We start from the raw sequence: 24,684 nt of genomic DNA on the forward strand, positions 1-24,684 counted from the left end.
TGCCAGATATTGAGTCCTTGACATATTTTATCATTTATGCTTCATAATTTCCAGGGTCTTTCTAATTTTACAATCTAGTACCACCTTCCTTTTAAAGTAAAATATAAAAGCCTCAAAAATAAACAACAACAACAAAGATATATAAAAAGCCTCCCTTGCCAACTGAAGTGGCTCTCCCCTTACCATTGCTGAGAGAATCTGCACTCCCAGGACTGTGCTGCCTGGAGACCAACTCACTCCCCGTTTTCCTCATCTCTGTGTTTTCATTGCACCGTCTTTTCCAGTAGTTGAGTTCTTCACGATCCGATTCCTGACAGCGCCGCAGGACTGCCATGGAGCGCCTTGTTTTCTCTACCATTTCCATAATGCAGTTTAGGGCCTGAGCCAGGTAGGAAGTCAGGCAGAGCCACGGATGAGGACATTCATACAATCGACATTGAAAATCAAGGACAGGTAAAAAAAATAAAAGAATAAAGGTTTAAGAATCTTACAGATTCAGCAATATCAAGTTTACATTTGAAAGCCTTTCTTATTGTTTCTCTTTAAATATTTACAATTTTTTTTAAAGATTTCAAAATAATACTTTTTGGATTCTTCATGGTTGAAGCAGCCAGTCTCATTATAATATGGTTCTTTAAAGAGTATGGTGAAACCACATTATATTTCTGCCTAAAGCAGGAGATTTATATAAGAACGCAATCAGAGAAATTACGTTCAGAGACAACATCACTCAGAAAGGAAAAGCTACTGTATGTACATTTCAAGCAGATATTACATCTTCTCTTCCCTTTTTAGTGAGAGGGGAGACTCTTCCAATGGGACAGAGAACTTGAGTTTACATTCTGTGCCAGTGTACTAATTCTTATTTGTATTTGGAGAAGCTCCACTTATTTAACACTCCATTCATTATACCAGGCCCTGTGATAAGCACCTTACGTATCATTACAACCCCCCTGTGAATTCAATAAATATAGAATTATTTTTTTCAAGACATTAAAATTAAGGCTAAAATTGGTGAAGAACTTGATCATCGCAGAGGTAGAAAGTGGCAAAGCTCAGACCTAAAAACTCATAAACCTATATGTTTATACTACATGGCTTCACTTGGTCATGACTTGAAGTGATCACCCCACCACAAAGATTTGGGAGTTACTCTTAACTCTGTAGCTGGGAGAACAGTAGATAAATCAGCTTTTATTGCAAAGACGCTGTAGCTCTGGTTAAGTTCACTTCAAGCATACACACTCTTACTCTCAGAAATATTAAGAATTAAAAGTAATAAGTAGTTAGGAAAATTATACACTGTAAGATTCTTACATGATCAAGATGTTTCCATTCATCAGCCCATTCCCTTTCTGTCAAACGGTGGTCTACCAACTCATCTTGATAGCCTCCATTCAGACCTAGCAGAAATTAGATTAATTTAAAGACAGAGGGAAGAGTACAGTAAACAGATTTCTATCAAGTAAATACACATACATTCATACCACCTATGAGCACACTATTAAGGCTAATGATTCACAACGACCTAAAACCACAAAATGACATAAAACCAACAAGAAATCACTACTCAGAATGTGTTGGGTTGGCCAAAAAGTTCATTCCATTTTAAGTAAAAATAAAAGACACGTTTTCCATTTTCACAAAGAACTTTATTGAACAACGTGTTCAATAACCAAACGAACTTTTTGGCCAACCCAGTATTAAAAACTCCTACAAATCAATTATGGAACACAGACAGCCCAAAAGAAAAACAAGTTAGAGAAATAAATAGGTATGTCCCAGACAAAAAAGGACAGATGATCCACAAACATATGAAAAGACATTCAAACTTATAAGTAGTCACACAGTGTACATAAAGTCTTCACTAAGATGGTTTCACATCTATATATTGGAAAAAATTAAACTGTCAATCATACTAAGTGTTGGCAAGGTTGTGGCACAATGCAAATGCTTAACCACCACAAATAGAGTTGGTGCTACAAGTACTTGGAAACAACTTATTATTACCAAAGTATTATTTTTTGCATGGTTTTGATATACATTACTGAAATTTGCATGTATGCAATGATTGTGTGAATCAAGAATATACTGAATTATCCACTATTTTGAAAAATCATGTCACATATAGCAACACTGCTCATAGTATCTGAACTGTCAATGTAACAAACCTGTTATCAGTCTGATTTTATAGGTGCTGTATTCATAGTGAGTCTGTATTTGTGCAACCATATGCTTATTTCATGCTATTTTCTTATGCAGTCATGCCTGAGCACTAACATATTATAATATACTTTCCTATATATTATACTTTAGAATACTGATCCTAAAATTATGGAACAGGTAGGCTATAATATCCATAAATTTCATTTTAGGAGAGTAAACTGGAGGAGTGTTACAGTTTATTTGTTTAAAAGTGGGGGGGGGTAAGGAAATGATTTGGTAAGAATTATTATACTAGGGTATACATTTTCAAATGAGGACTGGGGAAAATTAAGGAAGCCTGGAAGACAAATGGTTGACTGTAAAATAAACCATCAAAGTAGAGGATTAAAGGTCTTTCAAGTAGGACACTTCAAGATGAAAAAAACATTTTCTAAAATTTTTAGAAATACAAGGAAAATCTGACCAAAATGCAGTTATAGCTAGTTTTTAGCATACTTCTCTCTTAGAAAGTAATAGATTCAACTAGCAAGAAATGTGTTTGAATATAGAAGAAATCAATAGGAAGCTGAATTTTTAACATAAAAAGAATCATACAGAACAGCTGCTAAGGGAGGCATCATAGCATACTGGGAATGTATCCAAGTTCTCAGCATCAGACAACTGGAGTCAGAATCTTGTCTCTGCCACTTTCTAGCTATGTGATTCTGGCCACAGTTCTGTCATCTCTCATGTATAAAAAGGGGTAAAATCCACGGAGTTCCATGTGTGAGGATTAAATGAGATAATGTAAATATACCACAATGTAAGTACTTAAGACTCAGTAAATGTTGGCAGCTGAGAACACCACTGCTGCTGTGGCCCTCACCATTCAGTACCACTGCATGAAGCCAGGGCCCTACTGTGGTCCAAGCCTCTGAAAGATGCTAGTGAGTCTAAGTCAGAAGGGGGACAGGCAATTGTTTTGCCATATTTTACTCCAGAGGGCAACCCACAAATGGAAATGTAAGCATAATCCTGGAAATTAGTAGCCCTTTGGTTCTCTGTTCTGACACACTTCAGAAGTTAAACTCCAAAGAACCTTCTGCAGTAAACTTATATGAGTACATGACAAAGAGCTTTGTTCAAAACTGATCTCAGGTGAGGTTTGCTAGGGGTCTTTTTGTTTCTCCTTAAATTAAAAAATATATATATTTATTTATATTTGGTTGCATCGGGTCTTAGTTGCAGCATGTGGGATCTAGTTCCCTGACCAGGGATCAAACCCGGGCACCTGGATGCCCTGCATTGGGAGCACGGAGTCTTAACCACTGGACCACCAGGGAAATCCGTTTCTTCTTAAATTTAATGGTTGCTGAGGACGCATATGCCAGGCATTCCAAATGTGACAATGACCCAGCACAAGAGGTGGTGTTCTCTCCATTTTAGATATGAGTAATCTGAGGCACCAAGGGCCTAAGCACCTTGCATGAGATGACATGGCTAGTTAGAATGCAGAGCCAAGATTTAAATTTAGGAATGCCTCATCTCTGACCTAAATGTCTGTGCACTTTCACCTCTTAAGACCACATGTTTTATATTTTTCTTGCTTAATTTCAAAAACATTTCATTCTGAAATAAACTCAGACTTACAGAAATGTTGCAAGAATAAAGAATTCTCATATATCCTTCACCCAGATTTCCTAAATGTGAATATTTTTACCTCACTTGTCATTCTCTATTTTTCTTCTGAACCATATCAGAATAAGTAATATCCCTTTATTCTTAACTGCTTCATTGTGTATTTCCTAATATGCTTAGCCTACTTCTATCATATAATGATAACAGCAACAAGGTATGAATTGAGATCAATTTCAAATGAGAATACTATAACTCTAACATTATTTTTTTAACTTTTTTTAAATGTATGATATTGTTTTATTTTATCAGTGGAGAAAAGTAATGACAATAATATTTTGCTTCATCGCTGAGCAGGAAAGAAACCCATGGATTCAATATGAATTTAAATCATCACCATGCTGCTTATGCCACTTACTAAGACTGTGGTGTCTATCACGAACTTCTCGATGTTCTAGCATCTTGTTGGGTTCACGATATAGGTGGGAAGTTGCAATATCTTCTAAGGTATAGTGCTGAAGAGGCGGAGGAGTAGGATGGAACTGGCCCCCAGGATTCATGAGGGGCACAGTGAGGGCAGGACTGTGCCGGGGAGCAGGGCTAATGGTACACACTCTCTTGGCAGGAGGCTCAGGAGGAGCTGTATCTCTTTCAAAACTGTTCTCTTCCCGCCTGTAGAAGAATGGGAAGTACAGGTCTGAGCCTGTCAACAAGTGTTTGTGCAAACATTTCCTGAGCACCTACTTTGTGCTATGTATTGTGCTATGCACTTTCATAAACAGGAAGATGATAAGAAAAGCTTTCAGATGAGACATGGACTGAAATGTCTTCAGGGGCCAGGCAGATTATGGAAGTTACTCATTTATCCCAGCATGAAAAGAGAGGTCAAATTCAACAATAACCAAGCAGAAACATCTCAACTTCATGAAGCAAAGGAGAAACTAAAGAGATGACAGCATTTTCTTATGTGATAGGACTATGGAGAACTATAGGTCAATTATGTTTAGAAATGTTTCAAGGTCAAATTTGCTACTGTGGAGGTCAGTATTGCAAAGAGACAATTTTCCACATGGGAGAAAAAAGACTCACATAATTAATACGCTTGTGAATTGGTAGGATTTTTAGTCATTTGCTTCAATTGTAATAAATTTTCCACTGTTATTAAAATGTTTCCTTGCTAAACCATAGAAAATAGTGGTAGATACTCACACATAAATTTCCAGGATAAATTGAATTAATATAATTTCAATCTTTAAAGTAAAGCTGATTCATTAACTGCTTTACTTTTACAAGACTTTACATATCAGAAAAAAAATGCCTTAAACAGACCACATTTCTCATGGTTCTGGAGCAGTGGACTCATAGAATGCCCAAGAGCAGAATTTATCAGCAGGAGCATCCACAGTCATCTGAAGAGTTGAGAAACATTCTGCTGCCTGATGTTGGGACAAAGCAAAACTAACCTTAGAAATGCTGAGTCCACACCTATATATAACCAGAGTAATCAAGTTCTTTTTCTTTCACAAGCAAAGGGAAAGTTCAGAGTGGCTCCAGAAAAGCAAGGATAACAAAGCTCTTCTCTACTCACCTCTCTGGACTGGGCCTCTTTCCATTTCCATGCACTTCCATAAGCAATTCAGAAGAGTCGGCAGGTGATGCGATACTTGTGTTGAGCAGAAGGTGTTCATGCTGAGCCAGGTACTGGGATGGAGTCTGCTTCGCGGCCCGAGCACAGTGTAGCAGTTCTCGCTGCAGCAGAGGCAGGTTGGCCTTGAAAAGAAGAAGCAGGGGCTGGAAGGTAGTTTTCCTGGTGTTGGGCCCTCTACATAGGGCTCAGCACCTCAAAACGCTTTCACAAACAAGATGACACAAAACAAAAGCCCTTTTCTCCTTGTCAGTCTAATTTTCATACCCCCCTCTCTAAGTAAAGTGACATCCATTATAATGAACTTGAATTACTGTTAACTTGTATCTTGTCCCCCACAAGATATAAACCCCCTTAAGGAAGAAACTGTACTTTATTTACCTTTGTAGCTTAGTACAGAGTCAAAGCTCAATAAAGGTTTGCTGAACATAATAATTTAAAAACTGAAACATTTTTTATATGCAGTTTATTGTATGTCAATTGTATCTTAAGAAAAGTTCTTAAAAAAATTTTTTTTGAAGACTTCAGTTAGAGAATTAGTAACGCCTACATGGGAGTAGGAGGAATTCACTCTTTGTGTTATCATTTTAAGTCCTGGTTTCTCTCTTCTGAATCCTAACCCATTTCTTTCTTTTTTGTTTTAAATTTTTATTTATTTTTTATATTTTTATTTTATTTATTTTGGCTGCATTGGGTCTTCGTTGCCTCGCACGGACATCTCGTTGCGGTGGCTTCTTTTGTTGCGGAGCACAGGCTCTAGGTGAGTGGGCTTCAGTAGTTGTGGGACACAACTAGCTGTGGGCTCAATCGTTGTGGCACCCAGGCTTAGCTGCTCTGTGGCATGTGGGATCTTCCTGGACCAGGGATCGAACCTGTGTCCCCTGCATTGGCAAGTGGATTCTTAACCACTACACCACCAGGGAAGCCCCCAACCCATTTCTGATAGCACTGCTCAACCCTGCCTTCCTCTCTATTGGAGCTGCCATGGAATTTGAGAAACAGCCATTATTCTGGCTTAGTTGGAACACAGGGTTTTGAAAAAAGTAACAGAGCTATGGGAATGAAGGCAACAAGCCTTAGACTAGTCTAGGATTTGGGTACACATAGGTAACTCATGAAAAGAATCCAATTCCTTACTGTGGCGCTCCATTGAGCACGTTTCCTTATTTTTTAAAAGGATAATTATTTACGTACTGATTATTTTTCCTTCTCCTCAAACTTAAACCTTTAATGGGACAAATTATACAAAAAATCCTGTGCATCTTTAAACTTAACTGTAAGTCCTTCATATTTAAAATATACTACCCCATATTTATTTTGTTAAAAAAAATTACATTTTCTCCCAAATTTAAAAACAATTCAGACTGACCCCTTAATAAGTCTTTATCCCAAGAGAAACAGATGAACAAGTGAAAGGAGAGTTTAATACATGCAAGTAGTCATCCCTTTACCAACAGTTAATTTAGCAGGAACCTCAATTAGTGACTGTTTTAAAGCAGAAACAAATTGACAAAAACACAAATGCTAGCCAAAAAGCTGCCAGAACAACCTACTTCATGCTGTTTTCCAAAATAACAAGAGTTAAGAAGAGAGAATTTGATGATATAAAACACTTTTATTTTTTATTTTATTTTATTTTTTTAAAATTTATTTATTTGGCTGTGCTGGGTCTCAGCTGCGGCACACGGGATCCTTGCCACCCCGTGTGGGATCTTTAGTTGAGGCATGTGGAATCGTCTTAGCTGTGGCGTGAGGGCTTCAGTTCCCTGACCAGAGATTGAACCCGGGCCCCCAGCATTGGGAGCGTGGAGTCCTAATCACTGGACCACCAAGAAAGTCCCTAAAACATTTTAAGTCTGTTCTATAACCTCAATCTTGTACCAACTGTAAAAACCTAATTGAAAAAACTACCATGTCAGATCTTCACATTTGTGATGTGCCCTTTGATGAATTTTTTATTTATTTGTTTGTTTGTTTGTTGTTTTATTGGCTGTGTTGGGTCTTCTTTGCTGTGCGTGGGCCCTCTCTTAGTTGTGGCGAGTGGGTGCCACTCTCTGCGGTGGCGTGCGGGCTCCTCACTGCTGCGGCCCTTCCTGTTGCGGAGCACGGGTTCCAGGTGCGCGGCCTCAGCAGTTGCAGCACATGGGCTCAATAGTTGTGGCTCACAGGCTCTAAAGCGCAGGCTCAATAGTTGTGGCGCATGGGCCCAGCTGCTCTGTGGCATGTGGGATCCTCCCAGATCAGGGTTCAAACCCGTGTCCCCTGCATTGGCAGGCAGATTCTCAACCACTGAGCCACCTGGGAAGCCCCCTTTTGATGAATTTTTAAAAATGCTAATCATTTCCTATTAACACAAATTTCCCAAATCTCTCTAATTCTGGAGTCTTGGGGGAAATAATTATCTACTGGCTCTGATATACACAAAAGAGACCAAGATAGAACACAGCTGTTTGAAGGCTGGAAAAGGTACCACAGATTGCTCTGAGAGGCCCAAGTGTCAACGCCATCAGAACAGAGCCCAACACAGGCTGTGTACTGAAACCTATGCATTTTCCTGCATGTCTGTAATGCACTAACTGAAGGTAAAAGGGGCATATTTATTTTGTCAAGACAAAACTGAAGATATTATGAGAGTACTCATATAAAAGAGAGAAAAATTTCCACAAATACTGTATTGACAAAAGTCAAAATACAAAACAACTGAGTTCAGTTTTTTTTGTAACAGTCTACTACTCATGAAAAGAATGGAATTCATTTGGTAGGAATGGATTGGGGATAACATTTTTAGCTTATCTGGGGTTCAAAGTTAGTTCCCTATTACTAAATCGATTCCAAATGTTCATCTGTAAAAATCATTCTTCTCTCCAGGGTTATAAGTTTTCAAACTATGCCTGGCCTAGAATACATTGGTATCTGACTCTAGTCGTTCATTGCCTTTGATCTACACTTTATAACACTGCAACTTATAGATTCTATAACTGATAGCAATGCAAAAAACTTGTTGTGTATGAACATGCATAAAATTACATGCAGTAGAGGTTCTAGAGACTTCCCTCGCCCACTGTAGAAGAAGCCAATTTTACTTTTGTTTGCATATTCTTATCAATAATCCTGATCTATAATGTCTATTCTTTGGCTTCCCTAAACAGGTTAGAACACCTTACAGATTCCTGCATTAATAATGAATTAAATAAGATCTATGACACAGGTTCATAATTTAAATCCGTATGAGTCATAATGTTACCTTTTTTTAAAAATTATTGTTTAATAGGGAAAAATAGTAACTTTACAGTGAGAAAGCATGGTAGATACCACCTTTACAACTGCTCAAAGTCAACATAACCAATTACAAGACAAATTAACATCTATATCTCCTGACGGCATGCAGGGATACCACTTACCTGCTATTTCTGTCTAAAATGTATAACACCTCATAATAATCATGAGGAAGTATCAAAAAAAATCCATATTGAAGCATATGCTATAAAATAACTATCCTGCACTCTTCAAAACTGTCCAGATCATAAAAGACTGAGAAGCTGTTACAGGTTAAAATGGACTGAAGAGACATGACAACGTAATCCAATATGTGATCCTGAAGTAGATACAGGACCCAAAAAAAGGACATTTTGTTAAAAAGGATATTGTGGGACATTTGGTGAACTATGAATAAGGTCTATAGATAACAGTGTTGTATGAGGGTGAGTCAAAAATTATTTCCATTCTGGTTATATTAAAACTACTGTTGGCTGCACTGTCTTATCAGCTTTCTGTTCAAGGCTACTGTGTCCCCAGTCACTGCTGTGCAGGTGCGAACGTGTTACATTAGTTCATTTGTAACTGTGGTGTGAGCAAAAATGGATGCCCCACTTGTGATTTGCACAAAAGAAGGGCAGCATGCAGTGATTCGTTTTCTGTGGTCTGAAGGTGTACCTGGTGCCGTTATTTATTGAAGACTTTGTGCACGGTATGGAGAAATTGTTTTGTCATGAATAGCTGTGTATGAATGGATAGAGAAGTTCAAGGAAGGTTGCACAAGTGTTAGCCATCAAGAAGGAGCCGGAGGGATTTCTCTGGTGGCGCAGTGGTTAAGAATCCACCTGCCAATGCAGGGCACACAGGTTCGTCTCCTGGTCTGGGAAGATCCCATATGCCTTGGAGCAACTAAGCCCATGTGCCACAACTACTGAGCCTGTGCTCTAGACCCTGTGTACCACAACTGTTGAGCCTGCGTGCTGCAACTACTGAAGCCTGTGCACCTAGAGCCCACATTCCAAAACCAGAGAAGCCATCACAAGGAGAAGCCCACGTAACTCAATGAAGAGTAGCCCCCTCTTGCCACAACTAGAGAAAGCCCGAGTGCAGCAATGAGGACCTAATGCAGCCAAAAATAAAAAAATAAATAAACCATAAAAAATTTTTAAAAATTTGCACTTCAATACACTAGCAGCAAGTAATTTAAAAGTTAAAAAAAAAAAAAAAAAAAGGAGCCGATGCCCATCCACTCCATGGCTGATGACAACACTGAGCATACACATGAGATGATTCTGTTGGAAAGACGAGTGACAGTGGATTTTGTGGCAAATCATTTGCACATCACCATGGCTCTGCCTATGAAATAATCCATGACAGACTTAGGTTTTGAAAATTTGTGCTGAAGCCTAAACTTCGGATTAAAGGCAGAGGACTGCTATCCAAGGGCGTTGTGACCTTGCATAACAATGCACTTCTGCACACTTCTGCCCACACTGTTGACACTCTGCAAAAACTTCATTTGAGGTATTAAAGCATCCTCCCTATAGTCCTGATCTTGCTCCATCGGACTTTCACCTTTTTGGTCCCCCGAAAGCAGTGCTACGAGGACGAAGATTCACTTCTGGTGAAGAAGTAAAGACAGTGGTGCATTCGTGGCTCACAGCTCAGCCTAAAACATTTTTTCATGAGGTAATACGAAAGCTTGTTGACAGATGGACAAAGTGTATTGAAAAGCAAGGATTGCCATATATACATTACTAATAAGAAAAAAAAAATCAAACTGTACACTTTAAATATATGCAGTTTATTGTATGTCAATTGTATCTCAATAAAAGTTCTTAAAGAAAAAAAAATCAAGGAGATTATGTTGAAAAATGATGTATTTGTCTTTTCTAAAAGTTAATTAAAATAAATTCTACAGCCAGAGTGTGGATAATTTTTGATTCACCCACATACATATCAATGTTAATTTCCTGATTTGACAATTATACTAAAGTATTTAGATGTACCATGTCTGCAGCTTACCCTAAAACATTTCTGAGGAAAAAATAAATAGAAAAGAGAGTAATGCAGATGTGATAAAATATTACCATTTGGAGAATCTGAATTTTGATTGTACCACCTTGAAACTTTTTTGTGAGCATGAAATTATTCCAAAATAAAAACTTTTTTTTTTTAAAAAAAGAGCATATTATGTATAAATGTAACACTGCCTCACCTATCAGGTATGCACAATAATTTTAAACAGTCACCAAAAGTTATGTTCCAGGGGACATTAATTCCAGAGGGTATAATTAGAAACTAGACTAACTGAGGGGAGGAGAGAAGCAAACACTGCCTTCCCAAATGCTCTTCTGTCCTTAGGGTTAGGCCTAACTGCAAACGCCTCTGTTTTGACAACCTCCTCCCATAACACACAATCTTCACCCTCTGGCCACAACCAAAAGACTGTGTCTAGTTACTTCTTCTGCTAAGAGCCCAACCTCCATGCCATGCACACACCTCCACCTCGCTCCATTCCTGTTGCCCACTGCCCACCTCACCCCACCTGCTCCTTCTGTGTGTCACCAGCAGTGTCTGCATACAGACCACAACTCAAGGCTTTTGCAACTCGCATCTCATCAAGCATAAGGCTTATTCATAACCTGCACTCACATTTCTCTAGCAGCCCCAAATAAAGACATGAAAATGTGGCAAGCTGCCCTGAAGTAGATCACAGAACAGGGATCAGTAGCTGATCTTGAGGAAATGTTAAAGATAAATTACATTCAGTAGTTATCTCATAAAAATTACCTTGAGGAATGGAATCACAAAAGGACGAAGAGGAAAGTTTGTGGCCTCTTGGAGCTTGCAATGGAATTCTTCAATTGTTACTGTTGAGTTCTGAAAAGATAAATAACACTGTTCAACTTCTAAAACTGGACACTGTTCTCCTAACATAAATCTGATATTGCTGAATACTTTGAAATAATAAGGAAAAGGATAATATCCAGAGCACTATTGGGAACTCAAATTCCTCTCAAAGGTTAACCAAATTCTGTTTCCTTTATGAAAGAAATTTGGCCTCCTTGATTTTCTTCTCTACTACTCCAAATCTAATAAATTCCCCTCTAAGCTCAGCAGCCTGGGCAGAATAAGGCATTGTCGTCCTGTCATGAAGAGAGGCACTCAGGTCCCTTGTATTGAGGGGTTCATCACAAGTCACCTCAGAAACAGGTAACCAAGCTTACAGTGTTTCCAGTTGAACAGTTCTCAAATTAGTCCAGGATATCAACTTAACGACTCAGAGCCTCATTTCTTAAGAAGTTCATTTCTTCATTAGTTCTGCCTACCTCCTAACATCAGTTCCCTAAATCTTCTAAATCGAAGTTAATAACAAAAAAGGTGCCTTCAAGCTTCACATGGTCTGTTTGCAAATCAGAGCACCTCGAAATGGGCAGACTTCCACTGGTTAGATTTTAGTATTCCCAGGAAAGTTAGCAGCACTTCAGCTACATTTTTTCAAGTCTTTCTTTAAACTAGGATTCTCAGTTCCTCTGCTATGAGGAATGTACCAATACAAACATTTTCTTCAAAGTTCACAAAATATTTTTACTTTTACTCCAAGTCCCTAAAACAGAGCATAATAATAAATCCAAAACAGAACAAAACAAAACACATTAATCTGAATTCTTGCTTGCCTGAAAGAACAATGACGACTTTTGGATTTATTTTTATAAAATCCATCAGTGTTCAGAGATGTAACATGTAGCACACAAATTATTCATCATCAAAATATTGCTTCTTAAGAAGAAGAAATGGAAAACATATAGGTCCACCAACACGCAACTGCATGATACAGTTATACATCAGAATGCCTAAGGGTTGGGAGGGGAGGCAGACTTGTATGCATTAATGAAGAAAGGGGTCTATACCATACTAAGTGAAAAACCAGAAACGTAGCAGTATATCCCAACAATCCATTTCTGAAAATAACACACATACATTTATATAGTATTTTAAGTGTCTGGAAGGACAATTACAACAGTAGTTATTTCTGGATGTGAAACTATGTTGGATTTTCCAAATATATCATGCAATATTGAGTAAAAACTAAAATATTTCCCCTAGGAAAAAAGAGTGTATCAAATTTAACCATGTTAAATGAAAATATTTGAACAGTCTACCCCATTTCATACTAAAAAAATTCTTTTAAACCTTAACTGAGTGCTTGTTTTAATTAAATGACAGGTATACAATGCAATTAAATCTACTGACAATCGGGAATAAAAATTAAGTGTAAGAGAATGACATTCTCTGCCTACTACAAATAATGCAATTAGGCCTCCAACAGTAAACACAAGTAGATTAAATCTATGGAAAGATTGAAGGAAAAGACTCAGTCTTTTTATGGATGGACAAAGGAGGGAAAAGATTAACTGTGTGGCACAGAGAAATTGTGACTTAATTTAGAGAAACTGACTCATGGCTATAATATACTATAGCTGCTGGACAATCCTCTATCCGAGAGGGAAGATAAGCCATTGTCCTGTTATCCTTCCCTCTCATTCACTTACTTAATAAATAAGAGCATAGTTGTTTGTTTCCTCATAGTCTAGCGGGAAAACTGAAAGGTAAGCTATTCATTACAGTATGATCACAGTACTTGTGCACAGGACACTACTGGCACACAGACTTTGGGGGACAAGGAAGGCTTTATAGAACTGACATCTGAAGAAGTGAAAGTGCAGCCTTGAGAAAGATGTTTCTGAGGAAGAGAGAATGTAAGAATTCAAAGTATTAGGGTAATTTATTCACTTGATCCCAAGGGCAACACTTAAAAAGATCTTACAAGACAATGGGTATAGACAGGCCAGACTAAAATTTTTTTTATCTCTTAAGATTTTGAGATAGTGATAATCATAGGAAGTTATAAAAATAGCACAGATCGGTCCCCTGTATCCTACACCAAGGCTCCCCCAATGTTTATATATTATGTAACTAAAGTTCAATATCAAAACTAGGAAACTACCATGGTAATAGGTATGTATAGTTCTACACCTTTTTATGATGTGTATATTCACATTATCAACACTGAAATCAAGGCCCAGTGTAGAAACCCTACCTACCTTTATTCTCCCCAGTTTACAATATAACTGTCTTAAACATTTCCTTTATGTATACTGACAACCATAACAGACAATAATTTTTGCTTTAACCATCAAACGTAACTAAGACAATCCAAGAGAAATAAAGTCTATTGTATTTACCTATAATTTTAACTCTTCCCATTTTTCTTTAATCTATCCTGATATTTCAAGATTCCTTCTTTTATCATTCCTTTCTGTTTCAAGAACTTCTTTTAGCCATTCTTTTTTTTTCCCCCTTGGGCCATACCCTGTGGCTTGTGAGATCTTAGTTTCCTGACCAGGGACTGAACCTGGGCCTTCAGCGGTGACAGCGCAGAGTCCTAACCACCGGACCACCAGGGAATTCCCTAGCCATTATTCTAGTGGAGGTCTGCTGGAGACAAATTCTCTTAGTTTTACTTCATGTGAAAATATTTTGATCCTTCTACTCTTTGATCCAGAAGGATATTTTTGATAGATACAAGATTCTGGGTTGATAATCTTTTCTCTCAGCACTTGAAAAATATGCCACATCCTTCTGGCCTCCATGGTTACTGATGAGAAATCTACTGTCACCAGAATTAATTACTTATGGGTAAGACATTTCTCTGTTGCTTTCAAGATTTCTTGGGATGGGATGGGATGTCTGGTTTTCTTTTGGGGGGGGGGGGCACACTGGGCGGCTTTGTGGGATTCCAGTTCCCTGACCAGGAATTGAACCCATGTCCTCAGCAGTGAGAGCTTGGAGTCCTAACCACTGAACTACCAGGGAATTCTCAGGATGGGATGTCTTGTTTAAGGTCTGCTCAGCCTTTTTGAATCTGTAGGCTTGGGTCTTTTGTTAAATTTGGGAACTTTTTTTTTTTTTTTAATTTGGGAACTTTTTAGCCATTTTTTCAGCCCCACATGCTTTCTCTCCTCCTACTATGACTCAGATCTTTTGTTATACTCTTTCAAATCTCTGAGGTTCTGTTCATGTTTCTTTACTTCTTTTCTCTATGTTGTTTAGATTGGGTAGTTTTTTCTGTTGTTTCAGCTTCAGGTTCACTGATTCTTTTCCTCTGTTCTCTCCAGTCTATTGTTGAGTCCATCACTGAGTTTTTAATTTCTTTATTGTATTTGTCAGTTCTCAAATGTCCATTTAGTTCTTCTTCATATCTTTTATTTCCTTGCTGAGCCTTTGTATTTCTTCATTTGTGTTGATAATTGCTCACTGAAGCATTTTTATAATGGCTGCTTCAAAACCCCTGTCACATATTTCAAATATCTGGGCCATCTTAATTGATGTCTATTGGTTACATTTTCTGATTGCACTCTAGATGGTCAGTTCTTGGGATAACAAATGATTTTCTGCTGTATTCTGGATGTTCTGGGTTCTACATGTAAGACTCTAGATCTTATCTATGTCTTCTCTTTTGAGGCATCCTCCAACAGTGTGCCATTGGGAAGAGGAGAATCTTTGATATTGCCAGGTCGGGTATACTCCCAGGGTCCCCACTCAAACTCTGTTGAAGAGGGAAGGAGGGGTTCCTTACTGCTGGGCAGAGGTGGGAGCTCAGACTCCCCAACAGGCCTTTTATGAGAGGGAGAAGGGTGTACATTATTGTGGTTTTTTTTCCTGAGGTGTTTGACTGCAACACAGTGATTTTTATCTAAAAGTTTTCTATTTTGCTTGGTTGCTCCTTTCATAGTCCTTTGGCTAGAAAGAGGTGGGGTTTTTTGGTGGTTTTAGGTTTGTCTTTTGTCTGTGCTCATTAGTATTTCCACGTTACTGGCTTCTCCAGACCACAGTACAGGATATATGATGAAAGCACAAAACCAAGGGAACTCACTACTATGTACTTCCTTGGGTCTCAAGGTCACTAGCTAACCTGCCTTCTTCTCTCTGTCTTTCAGAGTCTTCTTACTTTTGTTTTATATATAATGTCCATAGTTTTGTCAGGAGGAATAAGAGGAAATATATCTTTCTGTTACACCTCTGAACCAGACTTGATATGACTACATCATATTCCAGTAAACTGAGGTATTGTTGTTTCCTCAGGCTTTTACAGAACATTTAGCTGGATGAAATTTTTTTTGGCGTTATATATCTTTTGGTTTTGTGTTTATACATACAATGTTAGCACACATTTTTTATTATTTTCTTAGGATGAATGTCAAGGGGAGATACTGGTAGGTCAAAGGAACTGTCTAGTTTAAGGTACAAAACTACCTTCCAGAATGTGTATTCTCCAAATAAGTAGCCAGTGTATAAAACCTTTACCTTACAGTGGAAACCGGATGTTAAGGACCACCAGCACATTACCTCTTACACACTAGAAACACCAAATGCACACACGTGAATTAAAAGCCATCTACCTAACTGTGTGGCCTCTTCTAACTTTGCTCATGAAGTCTCCTCCACATGGAATGACTGTTCCATTTATATATGCCTGCCAAAATCTTAACCATTCCTTTCATAAATAGAAGACCAAACAGGGCTTTCACGGATAGGGAAATATAATCTGAAGGTATTAATTTTCCTCCATATTAGATGAAGTTTTCAACAAGATGGTAGAGGTAAAAAAAAAAAGGAAATGAAAAAGAAAAAAGGAAAGGAAAGGAAAGGAAAAAGAACAGATTGGTAAGCTCCAATGCAAAACACATAGGACAATTATTTTATCTATGAATAATGGCAGTTTATTTATCTTTCTCCAATCCTTATACCTAGGCTATAATGTTCAAGATTGCAGTGAAGAGAAAAGACATTCTATCTGGTTCCTAATATCAGAGGGAAAGGTTGAAATTTCACCATTAAGCACAGGCTTGCTAAAGGTTTTGTGTTTATGCAAACAACTGTCATCAGATTAAGGAAGTTCCTGCTTTAATTGGTTTGCTAAGTGTTTGGTTGTTTTGGGTATTTTTTTAAAAATATTTATTTATTTATTTGGTTGTGCTGGGTTTTAGTTGTGGCAGGCGGGCTCCTTGGTTGTGGCAATATGAACTCTTAGCAGCGGCCTACATGTGGGATCTAGTTCCCAGGGATTGAACCTGGGCCCCCGGCATTGGGAGTGTGGCGTCTTAACCACTGTGCCACCAGGGAAGTCCCTAAGGGTTTGTTTGTTTTAAGTCTTTATTGAATTTATTACAATATTGCTTCTGTTTTATTTATGTTTTGGCGTGGAGGCATGTGGGATCTTAGCTCCCCAACCAGGGATTGAACCCGCACCCTCTGTGTTGGAAGGTGAAGTCTTAACTACTGGACTGCCAGGCAAGTCCCAAGTGTGTGTTTGTTTTTTAACAATGAATGGATATTAAATTTAACAAACACTTTTTCACCCTGTACTGTATCCAAATGTATTTATATTTCAATACCAATTGCTATATACTGTCTGTTTTTTATAAGTCTTCAAAATTCCTATGTTGGAACCTCATTTCCAATGTGTTGATATTGGCCTTTGGGAAGTGACGAGGTCATGAGGACAGAGCCCTCAGGAATGGCGTTCGTGCCCTGATAAAAAAGACCCCGAGAGATCTCTTGCCTGTTCCGCCCTGTGAGGACACAGTGAGAAGACAGCCATCTATGTACCAGGAAGAGGGCTCACCAGACACCAAATCTGCTGACACCTTGATCTTGGACTTACCAATCTTCAGAATGGTGAGAGAGAATTATTTGTTGTTAATAAGCCACCTAGTCTACAGTATTCTATTATAAGGAGTAAGATGCTGATATTAATGAAAATCTCAGTATGTGAGAGTATAAATTGATATAAACTTGGGAAAACCATTTGGCCTTATATACTAAATTTATATACATGTATGTCCTATTAAATCACAATTCCACTGTTCACTACAATGCTTGCATATATGTACCATAAATAGAAATGCTCATTATTTGTAATGGCCCTGTACACAAAAGAGTTAATACAGCTGGTTTACAACTGCTAACCTCAGGAAAGCCTGCTGGCAAGACTGGGCCATTGACTGGTGTCTAGGAACTTGACTTATAATATCCTACACTCATATAAAATTTTCCATAACTGAAAAGGTGAAAGCACCCCAAGTATCCATCAATGGATGAATGGATAAGCAAAATGTAGTATGTGTGTATGTGTGTGTGTATATGTGTATATAATATTATTCTTCCTTAAAAATGTAGAAAGTTGTAATACATGGTGCAACATGGATGAACCTTGACAACATTATGCTAAGTGAAATAAGCCAGCCACAAAAAGACAAATACTGTGTGATTTCAGTAATATGAGGTACCTAGAACAGTCAAGTAGATGGTGGCTGACAAAAGCTGGGGAAAGAAGGAAATGAGGAATCACTGTTCAACCGCACAGAGTTACAGTTTTGAAAGATAAAAAGAGTTCTAAAGTTGGATGGTAGTGATAGCTGCACAACAATGAATATACTTAATACCACTGAACTGTACGCTTAAAAATGGTTAAAATGGTAAATTTTTGTGCTAATTGTATTTTACCACCTCCTCATGATCACAAAATTTGAAAAAATGAGGGTAAAAAAAAAAAAAGAAATGTTAACCCAAGCACAGCCATTTAAAAGAGATGACTGGCTACATCTACATATACTTTCATAGCTAGAAAAAAATTCACTGTGTGTGTGCACATGCAAATGAGCTGTCATTTTTTCCTTTTACTCTTGAAATTAAGCAGACTCTATCTACTTAAAGTAAAATGCTGCTGGCATTGGCATAACAGTCTGATGTCTACTTTGCTTCCAATTATGTTCACACTCACTTTGACATTTAAGGCCAATTTTATTAGTCTAGAGCCAGAAAGACTTTTCCACAGTACTCTAAAATTTGACCAATACACAGACCCCACTCCCACCCAAACAAACAAACAAACAAAAACTTTCCCTAATGGATGAATGTATTATTTTTACAAACTCTGATTTATGCTAAACACTGATTTTCCTTCTAGGAGCCTGGAATTTCATAGGTGCTATGCCAAGAGTGCCTGTGTGCCCAGACCCCAGTAAAAACCTTGGGCATTGAGTATTTAATAGGGTTCTTTGGGCAGAAACATCACACGTGTTGCTGTATTTTCACTGCTGGGGGGAGATCATACTCTGTGTGACCATTCATAGAGGGGGAAAAGGAAGCCTATATATGGATTCTTCCAGATCCCAACTGTGTTTCTCACCTTTCTGATCCAGCTATGTATCCTTATTATGCCTCTGTATTAAATCTTAGCTATGAGCACAACTATACTCCAAGTCCTGAGAATTCTAGCAAATCTCTCAAGACATGGGGGTGGTGTTGGGGGACCCCTGACGCTGCCTCAAAATGTAAACAACTCAAATGTTCATCAAAAAGTATAAATTGTGGGGGGGCAGGGGGCGAAGGGGAAGCTGGGATGAAGTGAGAGAGTAGCATAGATATATATACACTACCAACTGTAAAACAGATAGCTAGTGGGAAGTTGCTGTATAATAAAGGGAGATCAACTCGATGATGGGTAATGCCTTAGAGGGCCAGGACAGGGAGGGTGGGAGGGAGTCGCGGGAGGGAGGGGATATGGGGATATATGTATAAATACAGCTGATTCACTTGGTGTACATCAAAAGCTGGTACAAGAGTGTAAAGCAATTATATTCCAATAAGGAGCTTTAAAAAAAAAAGTATAGGCTTCCTAGGTGGCGCAGTGGTTAAGAATCCGCCTGCCAATGCAGAGGTCACGGGTTCGATCCTAGCTCCAGGAAGATCCCACATGCCACGGAGCAACTAAGCCCGTGTGCCAAAAAATAAAAAAAAAAATTAAAAAAAAAAAAATTAAAAAAAAAAAGTATAAATTGTGGTATATTCCTACAATGACAATGTACCACCTACAGCTATACAAAACAATAGGGATAGAATCTCAAAGGATGAAAAAGTCACTTACTGCCTTTGGCCTTGTATGAAAGTGGTTTCTAGGACTTCCTAGGTGGTGCAGCGGTTAAGAATCCACCTGCCAATGCAGGGGACACGGGTTCGATCCCTGCCCCAGGAAGATACCACATGCCGTGGAGCAACTAAGCCCATGCACCACAACTACTGAGCCTGCACTCTAGAGCCTGTGAGCCACAACTATTGAGCCCATGTGCCACAACTACTGAAGCCCACACGCCTAAAGCCCATGTTCCACAACAAGAGAAGCCGCCACAATGAGGAGCCTGTGCAACACAGTGAAGAGCAGTCCCTGCTCGCCACAACTAGAGAAAGCCCATGTGAAGCAATGAAGACCCAACACAGCCAATAAATAAATAAATAAATAAATAAATTTATATATAAAAAAAAAGAAAGTGGTTTCTTCTATACAATAGAGCAATCTTTTAAAATAGCAGTTCATAAAATTTTTAATCTTGTAACCCCTCTAATTAACGTAGGTTACATCTATTGATAATCACTATATTTGAAATTAAAACAGAATTTAAACAATATTTATTATTAATCCATTTCAAAACAACTATATTTAACTCAAAAATGTAGTATGGAGACTTGGTGCAGCATGGCGTTTGCTACAGTATTGTAGTAAGCAAGATTCCACAAGAGATGCAATTTGCTGCCAGAAGTATGTTTTTCTTCCAAAAGGCAATAACTTCAAGTGCTTGTGGTGGATACAGATTTTTGCTGCAAAGAAATTAGAACCAAGTCTGCAAACACTGGCCAGACACTACCCAGGGGCCAGCTGGCCCATGGCCCTTGAGTGACAAGAGGGGAGAGCACTGCTGGGATGCACAGGACATTTCCTACAGAGGGCCACTTCTCCAAGGGGGAGAAACTTAACTAGCCTAGCACATACATAAAAATACAAATAGCAATTCAGACAAAATGAGGTGACAGAGGAACATGTTTTAGACAAAAAAACAAGATAAAACCCGAGAAGAACTAGTGGTGTGGAGACAGACAATCTACCCAATAAAGAGTTCAGAGTAATGATGGTAAAGATGATCAAAGAACTTGGGAGGAAAATGGATGCACAGAGCAATAATCTAGACGTTTTTAAAAAAGAATTAGAAAATACAAAGAACAACCACACAGAATTAATAGTCTACTATTGATTCCTTCTAGTGTATTAGAAGGAATCAATAGTAGACTAATCAACAGTAGACTAAATGAGGCAGAATTATGGATCAGTGAGCTGAAAGATAGAGTAGTGGAAATCACTGCCCCCAAACAGAGAAAAGAATGAAAAGAAATGAAAACTGTGTAAGACCTTTGGAACAACATCAAGTGCACTAATGTTTGCATTATAGGAGACCCAGAAGGAGAAGAGAGAGAAAGGGCCTGAGAAAATATGTGAAGAGATAATAGCTGAAAACTTCCCTAACCTGGGAAAGGAAACAGTCACCCAAGTCTAGGAAGCTCAGGGTCTCATACAGGATTAACCTGCAGAGAAACACACTGAGACATACTGTAATTGAAATGAAAAAAATTAAAGATAAAGAGAATATTAAAACCAACATGGGAAAAGCAACAAATAACACACAAAGGAACTCTTATAAGGCTATCAGCTGATTTTTCAGCAGAAATTCTTCAGACCAGAAGGGAGTGGCACAATACACTTAAAGTGATGAAAGAGAAAAACCTACAACCAAGAATACTCTACCCAGCAAGGCTCTCAATCAGATTTGATGGAGAAATCAAAAGCTTAACAGACAAGACAAAAGCTAAAAGAATTCAGCACCACCAAACCAGCTTTATGACAAATGCTAAAGGAACTTCTCTAGGTGGAAAATAAAAGGCCACAATTAGAAACAAGAGAACTATGAAATGGAAAAGTTTATTGGTAAAGGCAAATATACAATAAAGGCAGGAAATCATCCATACACAAAGCTACTGGGGGGGGGGGGGACAGCGGGTGTTAAAAAACAAAAATAGTAAAATTTCTGTATCCACAATTAGATGTAAAATATAATATCAAAAACAGTAATTGTGAAGGGAGCAGAGTACAAATGCAGGGTATCTAAAACCCATTTGATAGTAAGAGATCAGCAACTTAAAACAAGCAGGTGTATATATAGACTGCTATACAAAAACCTAATGGTAACTGCAAAATAAAAACCTATAATAAATACACACACAAAAAAGAAAAGGGAATCCAAACACAACACTAAGGATAGTCATCAATCACTGAAAAGAGCAAAAGAAGAAAGGCGAAAAAAAGACCTACAAAAACAGATCCAAAAAAACGAACAAAATGGCAATAGGAACATACGTATTGATAATTACCTTAAATGTAAACAGACTAAATGCTCCAACTGAAAGACACAGACTGACTGAATGGATACAAAAATAGGACCCATATATATGCTGCCTACAAAAGACTCACTTCAGATCTCAAGACACATACAGAGTGGAAGTGAGGAGATGGGAAGAGGTATTCTATCCAAATGGAAATGGAAAGAAAGTCAGAGTAGCAACAGTCATGTGAGACAAAACAGACTTTAAAATAAATACTATGACTGGGAATCTCCTGGCAGTCCAGTGGTTAGGACTCTGTGCTCTCACTGGTGAGGGTCCAGGTTCAATCCCTGGTCAGGGAACTAAGATCTCATCAGCCAAGTGGCGCTGCCAATGAAAACCAAACAAACAAACATAGTGATCAAAGGATCAATCCAAGAAGAAGATAGAACAATTCTAAATATATATGCATTCCACAAAGGAGCACCTCAATATATAAGGCAAATCTTAACAGACATAAAAGGAGAAACAGATAGTAATACAGTATAGTGGGGAACTTTAATACCCCATTTACATCAATGGACAGATCATCCAGACAGAAAATCAATAAGGAAACACAGGCTTTAAGTGACACATTAGACCAGATGGACTTAACTGATATTTATAGGGCATTCCATCTGAAAGCAGCAAGATACACATTTTTTTCAAGCGCAAAAGGAACATTCTCCAGGACAGATCACATGCTAGGCAAGAAAGCAAGCCTCAGTAAATTTAAGAAAACTGAAATCATATCAAGCATCTTATAAAACACAAACACATGGAGGCTAAACAATATGCTACTAAACAACCAATGGATCACTGAAGAAATCAAAGAGGAGATAAAAAAATACCTAGAGACAAATGAAAACAAAACCCAGACAATCCAAAACCTATGGGATGCAGCAAAAGCAGTTCTAAGAGGGAAGTTTATAGTCATACTAGCTTTCCTCAGCAAACATGAAAAATCTCAAATAAGCAACCTAAACTTATGCCTAAAGCACCTGGAGGAAGAAGAACAAACCAAACCCAAAGTTAATAGAAGGAAAGAAATCATAAAGACCATTATAGAAATAAATGAAGTAGAGACTAAAAAAAATCAGAAAAGATCAATGAAACTAAAAACTGGTTCTTTGAAAAGATAAATAAAATTTATAAACCTTTAGCCAGATTCATCAAGAAAAAAAGGGAGAGGGCCCAAATTAGTAAAATCAGAAATGAAAAAGGAGAAGTTACAACCAATACCACAGAAACACAAAGGACCATGAGACTACCAGGAACAACTATATGCCCAAAAAATGGACAACCTAGAAGAAATGGGCAAATTCTTAGAAATGTACAAGCTGTCAAGATTGAACCAGGAAGAAACAGAAAATATGAACAGGCCAATTATCAGTAATGAAAGTAAATAAGTAACTTAAAACTCTCGACAAACAAATGTCTAGGACCAGGGGGCTTCAGAGGTGAATTATATCCAACATTTAGAGAAGAGTTAACACCTATCCTTCTGAAACTATTCCAAAAAATGGCAAAGGGAGGAACATTTTTGAACTCATTCTATGAGGTCACCATCACCCTGATAAAGATATTACAAAAAAAGAAAAATTACAGGCCAATACCACTGATGAACACAGATGCAAAAATCCTCAACAAAATACTAGCAAACCGACTCCAACAATACATTATAAGGATTATACACCGTGATCCCCACCAATCAACCAATGTGATATACCACATTAACAAACAGAAGAATAAAGCCATATGATGATCTCAACAGATGCTTTTGATAAAATTCAACATAAATTTATGATAAAAACTCTTCAGAAAGTGGGCACAGAGGGAACACACCTCAACATAATAAAGGCCATGTATGACAAACCCACAGCTAACATCATACTCAATGGTGAAAAGCTAAAAGCATTTCCTCTGAGATCAGGAACAAGAAAAGGATGCCCACTCTTGCCATTTTTATTCAACATAGTTTTGGAAGTCTTAGACACAGCAATCAGAGAAGAAAATAAATAAATAAATAGATAGATAGATAAATAAATGGAATCCAGATTGGAAAAGGAAAAGTAAAACTGTCACTGTCTGTGGACGACATGAAGCTACATACAGAAAATCCTAAAGATGATACCAGAAAACTACTAGAGCTCATCAATGAATTGAGTAAAGTTGCAGGATACAAAATTAATATACAGAAATCTGCTGCATTTCTACACACTAACAATGAAATATCAGAAAGAGAAATTAAGGAAACAATCCCATTTAACACTGCATTAAAAAGAATAAAATAACTAGGAATAAAAATACCTAAGGAGACAAAATACCAGTACCCCAAAACTATAAGACACTGATGAAAGAAACTGATGATGACACAAACTGATGGAAAAATATACCTTGTTTTTGGATTGGAAGAATAAACATTGTTAAAATGACCATACTACCCAAGGAAATCTAGAGAGTCAATGCAATCCCTATCAAATCACCAATGGCATTTTTCACAGAACTGAAACAAAAAATTTTTAAATTTGTATGGAACTACAAAAGACCCCAAGTAGCCAAAACAATCTTGAGTAAAAAACGGTGCTGGAGGAATCATACTCCCTGGACTTCAGACTACACTACAAAGCTACATTAATCAAAAAAGTATGGTACTGGCACAAAAAGAGACGTATAGATCAATGGAA

The 24,684-nt window shown here is 37.8% G+C and overlaps 1 protein-coding gene across 2 annotated transcripts in view; it reads right to left on the bottom strand.

Moving 5' to 3' along the window:
* CBFA2T2 (CBFA2/RUNX1 partner transcriptional co-repressor 2) overlaps positions 1-24,684 on the bottom strand; it is a 155,613-nt gene that overhangs the window by 24,039 nt on the left and 106,890 nt on the right. For both annotated transcript variants that reach the window (XM_057701991.1, XM_057701990.1), the window contains exons 4-8: positions 11,474-11,563; positions 5,369-5,550; positions 4,199-4,452; positions 1,318-1,403; positions 184-379 (exon numbers count right to left, since the gene is read on the bottom strand). In XM_057701991.1, coding sequence (XP_057557974.1) covers positions 184-379; positions 1,318-1,403; positions 4,199-4,452; positions 5,369-5,550; positions 11,474-11,563 — 808 coding nt within the window. The remainder of the gene's footprint in view (positions 1-183; positions 380-1,317; positions 1,404-4,198; positions 4,453-5,368; positions 5,551-11,473; positions 11,564-24,684) is intronic.

Source organism: Hippopotamus amphibius, chromosome 12, assembly GCF_030028045.1.
Source record: "Hippopotamus amphibius kiboko isolate mHipAmp2 chromosome 12, mHipAmp2.hap2, whole genome shotgun sequence".
Lineage (NCBI taxonomy): Eukaryota > Metazoa > Chordata > Mammalia > Artiodactyla > Hippopotamidae > Hippopotamus > Hippopotamus amphibius.